At 38.6% G+C, this 11,326-nt stretch overlaps 1 protein-coding gene across 2 annotated transcripts in view; it reads right to left on the bottom strand.

Annotated features, from left to right (window-relative positions):
• Window positions 1-10,039, bottom strand: part of BNC1 (basonuclin zinc finger protein 1) — a 74,271-nt gene extending 64,232 nt beyond the window's left edge. The window contains exon 1 of one of the 2 annotated variants that reach the window (XM_040077665.2): window positions 9,954-10,037. In XM_040077665.2, the coding sequence (XP_039933599.1) occupies window positions 9,954-9,962 (9 nt within the window). In that variant the 5' untranslated portion in view covers window positions 9,963-10,037. Of the gene's footprint in view, window positions 1-9,953 lie in introns of both variants that reach the window. The other variant, XM_040077667.2, reaches the window with a different exon arrangement.
• Between the last annotated feature and the right edge of the window lie 1,287 nt (window positions 10,040-11,326).

The raw sequence follows: 11,326 nt of genomic DNA on the forward strand, positions 1-11,326 counted from the left end.
GATCTGTGTACAGAAATACTGTACCACAGCCGACTTCTGAAACTGTACCACAGCCGACTTCTGTGATTATTTACTAGACACACTGCACAGCAACAAGACCCTTCCAAAAAGACATGAAAAAATTAGTTTTACAATTGTCAGCTATTTAATTTTGAACATCAACACAACTCTCAATCAACCTGCACCAGGAAAGGCCAAGCTGGGGTGGATTATGCTGCACAGTTGCTGATTCTTTCTGGTCCTCAGTGAGATACCCTGGGGTAATGTAAACTGGGTCTTCATAAGGACAAAAATGGGCAAAGTTTTTCTTAACAATTTTCAAAATCAAAGATCCAAGACTTCACAAAAAAAAAAAAAAAAAAAAAAAAAAAAAAAAAAAAAAAGACAAAGCAAAGCTAACTGAAAAGCTGATTGATACAACAACATTGAGTCAGACACCCCACTTCATTTATAGCATTATAAATGCAGAATGAGTAATTTAACTGGGAAACTCATGCCCTCATGTCTGTTTGTGTGCACACACATATACACAAGCATGTTTACACACATTAAAAATGAGTCCAAGACATAGGGCTACTTGACAAACAAAAGAATATTCATGATTTGGCAAAGTACTACTTTGCTTTTACTGGCATGTAAGCCCAGGCTGCACTAGGCATATTTTAGCAATAATGATCAAAGCAAAGTCTTTCCCTGAAGATTAATGACCGGCTAAGAAGATAGTTTGAGGTCTGTTTACCCCAGCTGGTCCTTAATTCCCAGGAAAAGCATCTGCAACGCTTATTATTGCTATAAACTTAAGATGGAGGGAGGGGTTACACTGTTTCAAATGGTATGTACAATGACTTTTTAGAGACCTAATGTCTTGCATATTAGCTAGAATGTTTAACCCATCTCTTAAAGAACTATTAATCTTGAAAGTAAATAACTTCAAACTTCCGTAGCGGCACACTTCATGTAAGCACTGCAAACTCCTCTACAAGCAATTCATTACCCCCCCCGCCCGCCTCCGTGGCAAGTGAGGAAAGAGATACACAAGGATCATTTCCCTCTTCATTGAAATACAGCTACATCTGGGTGGAGGGTGAGAGCTTTTTAACAGCTGACAGAACTCCTACGTAATATTTAGGACAGAAAGCAAAGACTATCACCTTTAAACCAAGGAGGATTTAGCTACAGAAAAAGCAACTGCTTGAAGGAACAGAAGCTAATGTGTAACACTCTTGGAAAATATGCACGTGGTTTTTCAGACAGATTGTGAATCTCTTATCCACACTGCTGAACACCTACTCAAAGGAGTAATTTCCCTGATTTAATGGAAGAACAATTCCAGTTTGAGTAAGTAGTTTCCAACCTGAATCTTATTTATCATAGAGGTCATGAACATCATGGCTCACCAGAAGATCCCAAAAGCCTGCTCTTAAGTTTAAAATGTTATTGCTTGAAATTTTATTCCCTAAAATGCAGAATTCTCAGTCATGGTTAAGCTGTATCTTAAAATACAAAACCCCCTAAAAAACAAATATAATAGGCTCAGCTTAAATTCACAGCAAATTCTGGATTATAACAGTTACTGGCCCAAGGAAGGTCTATGGATTTTAGATTATTGTAATGTGGCAACTGACGGCCAGGTTAGATTCAAATCTTGAAGGTGTTTCATTTCACGCTATATACGTTAGCAATCATGTTTAGACTTGAAGTAGGCTATATACTATACTTTCCTGTATACTTTCCCACAGATGTACTCTAAACAACAACAAAACAAGTTGTTTTTAGCATCATTATGAGAAAAAAACCCCAAACCTGGATGTTCCAAATTAAGCATGTGATTCAAATAGTCTCTTTATAAAAAGGATGAATAAACCAAACAGGATTAATTTCTTAAGACTCAAATGATCGAAAGCTTATTCACAGCCAGCAATAATACTCATGGTCTTGAATGGGATTTGCATTAGAAAAACCTGTGTTCTAAAAAAAAATTCTACCTTCCTTGCACAAATAAAGATGCTTTGCTAAGTAGAGCAAGATTCAGAGACGTGTGCAATATTTTTGCAAATGAAAAGTTCAGCTGTCATTCTTCTGAAGTTTTAATATCTGTATGAAGATAGGTATAAGAATTAAGACATCCTCACTTTAGGTCTGTGGATTCTTCATTACCAGTTTGTAAGGCAGTGAGTAGACTAAATAAACAAACACAATTCCGTGAAAGACGATGTAAAAATGCATTTCTCATAATCTGAAACCAAGCTCTTAATAAATGAATTAAACTTCCTCAAGTGGTGTACTCAATTTGGAAATATGTCATTTTGAAAATATCCAAAGACTTGGAAAACCAACTTCCAGCATATTTGAATTTCTGTGTGTACCTAGATCCTCTCCTATAATTAAAAGGGCCTTTCAAACCATGAGCCCATGGACTTTCTGTACCTACTTGGAGTGATCCTTCTCTCTAAGACAACTTTTAGCTTGTTTCAACATATCTCCTAAATGAAGGCATCCATAAGTGGAAAAACAGCTGATCTCATTTTTGCAGGTAGGCATGATGCAAAACAGCCTGCCTGTTAAAAACCCATACCTGTATTTACCAGGAAAACTCTTTGGACATTAAAAAGGGCAACTGACTGACCATGACAAGACACAAACAATTTGTGTCTGATACACAGTAGTGCCACTCATACGCACAACTGTGGAGACACCAAAGGAAGACTCTGCTGGTACAGGGTTTCTCAAAGCTTTTCCTTTCATGCAGACAGCAGGATACCAAAACTAAGGCTTTTGTTTCTGAAAAATGCTGATCTTTATGTTTATATAAACATACTATGTTTATGAGAGCTGCTGGGTAGGTTGACATTATTTATTAGCACATCATCGCCTGATCTTACAGCTCATCACTTTGTTCATTTCTTGGTTTATGCATATATAATGAATCCATGTTGCCTTTTTTATTTTTCATTTAGCCTTGAATAGCTGAGCCATTTTCTCTGGCTTCAAATTTGCTCCAGATGTCCTGACTAGTCCAAACATACATTATTTTGAGAGAGAATACCTATGATATTGTGATCCTACTTTTTTTATTTTTTTATTATTATTATTACCAGTACATTGTTCTAACAAAATCTTACTGGTTCCATATTCCACTATTCCAGACATCAGGCTGATCAGCTCAGATGGACCTCCATGACAACATGAGAAGGCAAAGATAAGATTATACAACGATCCCAATGCTGTAACTGAAATAAAATGACCTGGTAATCCAAACAAGATTCAGACTGTAGAGATATTCAGAAAGATAATCCACTGAGTAATACATATTTGATACCTAAGTCTTCATTGCCCCTCAGCTTCCATTGCATCAGCTGTTATCACCTAAATCTGTGCAAAGTTAATATAAAGCAATGCCAAGACAGACTCCAATGTACAAAAGTATCAGAAATGCAGCTACTTCCTACTTTGAAGTAGGTTAATGTGGAATCCCAGTACAATTCCAGCTATGGAACTTCTAAGGGAATACAATGTCACCAACATTTCAAAACAAACCTACTACAAACCTCAGAAAATCCTGCAAATTTCTTAATGCATTTGATAAATCACGTCTAAAACCAGTAGTTTCACAGATATTCCTGAGTGTATAAACTGATCTGTAGCATTTTTCTCATACATCCAGATGCACTAAGATGAAAACAACTTCCCAGCTGTCAGTGTGAGGAACTGTCTCTGGCAAACACCCAACCAATTTAAAGTACCTCATTAACAGCACAATATAACGTCTGTCCTTTAAAATAACTGCAAACTCAACAAATCAGATGACAAAAAAATCCAAACTACAACAACAAAAGGGAAAAAACATAAATATGGCTTTAAACAACATATTGTTTTATATGTTACACATAATATTTTAAAAACCTAATTCATTTTTACCTCAATAGAAATTTAGCACTGTTTTTGCTCCTCATCACAAATACCCTTTACTCCTTTGGTCATTCATACCTGAATCTACCAAAATGCATTTCCCAATCTGGAGCTTCTTTGTTATGAATTTTGCATCAACTGGCTAAATTACATATTACATTAATTATGCTTATTAAAGCATAGGCATTACATTAAGCTCCTAGGTATTTTTCAAGAAAATGCTGTTTCAGAAACTGAATTGTAGAGCAGTTTGATTCAAAATACACTACTTTTATTGATAATAATGGAATTATCATCCAACCAAATAATACATATATGTCCAAAAGAATAGAAGTTCACCCATGAGACTTTATATATATCATGCTGTATCAGAAAATAATTTACACACTAGATATGATTAGTTGATACTTAAGTATTAACAGCTTCTATGATTAAGACATCTGTATTTTACTATCATGAAAGCACAGTCTTATTCATCATTACGCTTTAAGAAAGTAAAACAAAACAATTTCATGCAATAAACTCATTTCAGTAGTCAACATTCATTATATGGGGATACTTTGACAAAAAATCCACGGTATTCACTTTGATCCAACTGTAATTATAGAATATTTAACTGTGTCGGGATAGAAGAAAGTAAAGAACAAAATCAATGTAATTATGAAAAAACTGCATGTAAATTTATACTAAAACTTAGCTTCTAGTCAACGTCAGATTGAAAAAGATGCCAAACCATGAACAGTTTTCTTAGATTTGAGCTCTATTAATTTATCAGTTATTTATCACTACTGTCTTTACTGAAGACAGTTAATTCCTTATTTTTTCATCTACTCTTCCTGTTATATTTATTTGCAAATGAAGAACCAGAAAGTACATTTATTTAAATGTTATTTACAAGCACCTTCAATGTGCTTCCAATGTAATATATCATCATTGCAGTCTTTGATTTAATTGTTGCCGTCACTCATTTTTGTGCACTAACACATGTAGGAGTTCCAAACGCTAAAATATTCTTGCCTTTTTTTTTTTGTGCTACATACCAGATTTTGTAACCTGTGTCAAGCTACCTCCAATGCTTACAACTTGTGAACAGAGGCCAACAATGAGCCTCCCCAGACACTAAATCATAATCTTCATGTTTTTCGTATTTCACATTCTAGCCACAGTTTCAACATCCATACCCCGTGACATTAGGGAAGGATAAATCAAGGAGGATGACAGCTCCCTTGTAGAGACTGGTACGGCCCTGGGATCTGCCACACCCAACACCCACAGCTTCTGCCAGATGTCTCCAAGAGCTTTGCTGCATTAACCCCTTCAGGAGTAACTGAGGGCTTTGTGCTGAACCTTTTTTAAGTGATTGCTCTAGGTTTTTTGGGGGGTTAGAAGGAAAGAAAAAATATAACACAAACTTCCAGAAACTTTAACTAAAGCACAGACAGAGGGCTCTCAGTGACAATTAAGCAAATTCATCCTTGTATCTTTTCAAAGACAGGAATTAGAAGTTAAGAGTCAGCATCAGACAACATTCCTTTTTTCATACCATGCTGTGGTCCCATACCTAAAATGACACAACAAAAAGTTTTTAACAGTTTCATGTTCACGTCGCAGACCCAGGACACTGCTTTGCCCTCTTATAATGAGAATACCCATTAACTGCCCCTTAAGCCAAACAGACTATTTAGGCCTTAAATCAACAGGATTTCTAATCCAAAACCCATACAGCAAACTGCACAACTCTTTCTCTGGGTCTGATCTGGCCCCAGGGACATAAATTTGCATGCAACTTCTAAGTTTGTGAATAGTCCCCAGGCTTAAAGTTGCACATGTGTTTAAGTACTTTGTTCAGTCTGAGTCTAAACCAGCTACTTTAAAATAAAAACAGCAGCCATGCAAAGAATAACATTGTTAAAAATATTTTTCCTCTGTAAATATCGTACCAAAGGAAAAAAAATGCAACAAAATAAACAGCGATTCCTAGAAGCACATACTGACCCTACCAGTAGTTAAACAGCAGCTGAAAGCCATCAGCAAATAAAAATGCATGCCCCTTCACATAAAAGGCAAAATCTATTTTATCTCAAAATAATAATAGTAGATGCGAAGCACATCAAAGATTCTTTGTATACTATTGCAGGTCAAAGAATCCGTGGCTATAAACAGCAAATGGTCACAGCTCTTAGAGTAAGACTTACCCCTATTCTTCACAAGATTTATTTTGTGGATTTGAAGGCAGGTATCTAGGCAATTTCATTTGTTGCTCTTGTGCAAAATATGTTCAAATTTCCAGTTTGTGTGTGGCTTTTCATTAAAAAAAAAAAAAAAAAAAAAAAAAAAAAGGTAAAGCAGTAAAAACTAAGGCAAGGGAAAGGCTTGAAATCTGCACTCCCTAAAACTACTTTCAATTTGCTTTCCAGTAGGTTAGGATTCAAGCTGAGCATCAGTATTTCTCTAAACAGTTTAAAAAATACACTTTAGGTTTCCACCTCTGCAACAAATCACACTGAAAGTAATTCAATTATTGCAGCTCTTATTAAAAGCAATAGAATAATCAAGGTTGGACTAGGGCAGAAAGATATTAACATGCCTGCAACTACTTTTCATTTGGGGAACATGCCACTAATAATGTTAAAAACACTTGAACTAACTATCCACAGTTCACAAGAAACAAATTCAGATCCAGCTTTTATAATTTAAATAAATCGCTCATAAATATCAGCACTGATGGGCTAATATTCATATACAAGAACGTCATTTCAAGACAGAATTACTACTTCTTTTTGAGAATCTTTTTTTCCTTCTGTTTGTTCTTCATACATGTGCTCACTGAGTTAAAGGGTTAAGTAACCATTATATTCTAAAGAGCAAACTGTTTGCCTTAAGGCCATCTCCTCCTTACTCCTGATGAATTGCCTGACACTTCATGTATCATACATTACTTTTCACTAGGAAGCAGCATTTGTTTCCAGTCATGTTGTAAGAATTGACTTTGGAAGTATGAAGCAATGTGGAATAGACCAAAAAAAACTTAATTACATCATCATCTACTAATAGTCTATTCCAAAATAGTGATACATGTATTTATAAATATGCTTGTACTTAAAAAATGGGCACAGAAGTGTATATTAAAAAATTCTCTGCATACTAAGAAGAATAAAAGACCAACTGTGAGAATCAATATTCTGAGTGACAAGACACTTTTCTGGACTAGAATGAAAGAAATGCAAACATAATTGAGTGCTTTGCACTGAAAGTGTTTGTTAGATGTAAGCTGAACACATGCATCCAAGCCCCTGGCCCAGTTCCCTCTGTGATCTTAGAAAAACTTGTTTGTAAGACACCAGGGGTTTCATGTGCAGGTCCTGCCAGTGCTTCACACCTCTGAATCATCAGTGTGCACCTTCCTCCCTCTCTCCCCTGTGTGGGAAAATGACTGCTCCCTCACCACAATGGTACAGCAAGGGTTAAGTCATAAACATTTATAAAGGAGTAGACTGCAGAAGCTCTGGACTGCAGGGTATGCTACAACTGAACATAAATTTTAATCAAAATACTTCTACTAGCTGAAGGAAGTGGCCAGTGTTAACAACAGGTACCAGAACAAAGAGGAGAATGAATGCCTTTACACAACGTATTCAAAACATTCAGACGATGTAGAAGAAGAAAAATAAATTAAAATAAATTCCTTCTGCAAGTTCCCCCCCTCCCTGGGGAACACAGGACAAGAAACATACTTAGGTGACAGATTTGAAGGGAGATAGGAAGGACAAGAACAGATGGGGGCCAATGCAAAAGGGTAAAGAGCTCAGGAATAGAGATTTCTCAAACAAGTTGTCAGCAAACAGCTACAAAATCCATTTACAAACAGAAGTCTGCTCTCTCCCCAGTTATCCTTTTAGTAGTCTGGTTTTTGTTACCAATAAGCCCAGTGAAATGAAGATCCAATGTGTGTTGTTCCTTCAACAGGCTCTGCCCTTTGAATCCTATCATATTCCCAAGGAGCATGGTTCTATGAGTTTTACTGAAGTTCTTTGCTTGTGTGAAAAACAACATCAAAATACATATTGAAAAAAACCCCCACAAAACTGATTGCAAAACTGAAATTTCCCATTAAGAAATGGCAAAGCACTTGCATGTATGTGTGCACCGCAATTCAGTTTTATGTCTAACAGTATGATTATCTGATTACCCCATTACAGAGGGCAAAAGACAAACCAAAGATCCCCAGTAAGTCAGCATTATCCTTTTATGTGAGATGGAAAGGTACACGATGAGAAAAAATTAAAGTAATTATATAATACAGAAGGTAACAGACTCAAGGTTGTCCAGGCAAACACCATTTCTAATTTGAGAACCTGGTTTTGCAGCCTTCTGCTTTTGCCTTCCCTCAAACAAAACTTTCTGCACTAGCAAGTTGGTCACATATTTGGAATGGTCTGTGGCATTCACAAAATGCTCAAAACTTACATCCAGTCTTCTTCCCCACCTAAGAATTCCCTTCATTGAAGGGTTCCAAAGCTATCTTTGGCATTCTGATCTTGAACAACGGAATTCTGGGATTTATCTGTCATAGGTTCTTGTCCAGCTGTAAAGTCTACACATATGGCTCTCAGACTGCTCTGTTACCTAAAGTCATTAAATCCTGCGCATGTTTGTATTTTTTGTTTGCTATCCCAACTGGAATTAATACCATCACTCTTTGTCTAATTGCAAGGGTTTAAAAATAACAAAGAATGGAAAAAAAAACCACCTAGAATGAGAACAGCCATTATACACACCAACTGCTGATTAAATATCTTTTATCCACTCCTTTATTCATATGAGGCTATAAAGGAGTGAGAGGAACAGGCTTTTTTTCCTCTTTTTTTTCAGTAGAAGCTCCAGCATCCCTGAAAGATTAAAGAAAACACTATTTCAAAATTCTCCTTCAAAGCAAACATAGAGCAATTGAAGAACTGTCCAATGGAAACACACATCAAATGAAATGGTATAATTAAGACAATCTATTTCACAGATAAGCAGCTCATTTTTTTGAAGGTAATGCATTACCCTCAATTTGGCCACAAGAAGAATTGCAGAGAACATTCTATGAGCAAATGTATTAGGATGTAAAGGAAAAAAAGGTATTAATGCATTTGTGCACATCCTTTAGAGCTGCCTTTTTGTAGACACCTTTATACACGAGAAACAGTCACATTCACCTGTATGTAACGAGCATTACAAAAATGCTTGCTCTGAAGTGCTCTACCGTGTTCCAGCCTCTTGGTCGTTGAAAAACAAAAGGCAAAGCCAAAACCCAAGACAGTATGTTTGAATGGAGGAAGAAATTGACTGTAAAAAGTTAACTCGCATGACACAAAAATGTAGTTTGTGTAACGCACTGAAAGCTCAAGAATCAAAGCTAAATTTGAGAACTTGCCCTAAATAGCAGAGTGAGCAAAATGAAACCAGAGGGTCTTCCAGGAGGCTTCGGATGATGCTGCAATACTGCTGTCAATTTCTCAGTGATCTTGTAAACATACATGTATATTTCAGTAAGTTATGACCACAAAAACACTTCCCTGGCTGCTATCAAAACCTTTACAAGGTAGCAATTAACCATCACCTAAATGCTCAACGCCCAAGCTTGCTAATAGAACAGGCAAAAAATCCTGCCCTCTGGCAGTTACGAAAAAAAGCAAAAACACACGCACACAAAATCAAGTCAAAAAGCTAAGGCCAAAAGCCGCCCCGTCCTTCCTGGGGCTCGGGCAGGGGCAGTTCCCCGTGAGGCGCCGCAGCCCGCAGCCGCTGTCCCGGGGCCGGGGCCGCTCCATCCCCGCCGCCTCACGAAGCCTCCTCGGCTTCGCGGCGCTGCCACGTGCGGCCGGCGGGGAGCGGGGGAGGCCGCAGGGCGCGGTCCCCTCAGGAGCTCGGGAGCGGGCGGCCTCCCGCAAGACGCCCTTCCAGCCGCCAGCCCAGCCCCGAGGCTCCAGGGCGGCTTCCCCCAGCCCAACACCACATAACCCCGAGGTCTCGAAGCCGCCTGCCCGGAAGGTACTCACAGGTTCCATGTCCGGCGGGACCAACAAGGCACCGGGCGCTGCGGCCAGCCCTGAGGCGACCCGAACCGACGGCAGCGCCCCCTGTGCTCCGGGGCGGGCGGCTCTGCCCTCTCGCTATTTAAGGGTCGCCGCCCCGGGCCGGGGTCGGGTCACAGGGGGGCTGTCACCTGCCGGCCGTGACCCCGCTCCGCCCCGCCGCAGCTGGGAGCGCTTTGTAGCGCCCCGGGCGCGCCCCGTCCCTCAGTGCCGCCCACAGCGCGGGCCGAGGGGCCGAGCCGGGCCCGGGGTGCCCCGCCAGGACTGGGGAGCCAGGCCGCTCATGGGACAGTGCTTCGGGCTTGGAGGAGGCCGCTACTCGGACACCGTGTGGAGCACAATCCTTGACTGCTCCAAGAAGTCAAGTGGTGGCTTTTCCAGCCCGCACAGCAAGAGTTCGATGGCAAGTCCGAATTGGACTTCTAACGCGGTGGAAAGGGTAAGTGATCCCACAGCAATGCCCGAAGCTACATTAGTGTAAAACTTGGGCGAGTGAAAAGAACATTAACCTTTTCCTTCTCTTTTTCTAGAAGCTTTCACAGCTAAGAAGAACCACCATTTCTGTTTCTGACAGAAACAGAAAATTGAATAGTTGTCTGAATTATCGTCCCAAGAAGATAAACTCGTTTAAAAATAGTGACTCAAAGGTGTGGATCCTACAAAAAGGTGACTATGGCATGTTCATTGTGTGACATTCACAAACTGTATTTGTGTATATTATATACACAAAACATAGGGGAAAAATACCTTGGCACCTTTTTTGCCAAAATAACTAGTATCTTTTTGCCCAGGCTAAGAGATTGTTACACAGTTCTGTAAGATCAGTTTGAATAGGTGTGGTTGCAGCTTTACAATTCTATTATTACCACTGTGTATGATTTCATATAGCAACAAGCAAATGTAATTAGATGCTTATATCATGTATAGAACTTGAACCCTTTAATCACTTTATTCCCTTTGCAATCTCATTGAGTCTTAGTGGAAACAGTAGCTAATGTCAACCAACTGTCCACCGTTAATGACATAAGAAGCTGTTTACAAAACCTTCTTATTAATCAGACAAAAATGTTCAAAATAATGAAATGAAATGAAACATATTACAGCAGGCAATCTGAGAACATAATATGAGGTTTTTGATAGGTATAATGTCTAAACTGAAATTCTTTAATGCTGAGTGTTGTTATAACTATTCAGAAAGGAAACAGCTGTGGGGGAAAAAACATTGATTTAATACTACATGTGAACTTACTACTGCTACTCTTTATTTGGTCTTTTAGGAAATGTAGGAAATACAAAGAGAAAAACTCTCAAATGAATCTTTTGTAAGTGTGTAGCAT

This window comes from Hirundo rustica, chromosome 13 (genome assembly GCF_015227805.2).
Source record: "Hirundo rustica isolate bHirRus1 chromosome 13, bHirRus1.pri.v3, whole genome shotgun sequence".
Classification (NCBI taxonomy): Eukaryota; Metazoa; Chordata; class Aves; order Passeriformes; family Hirundinidae; genus Hirundo; species Hirundo rustica.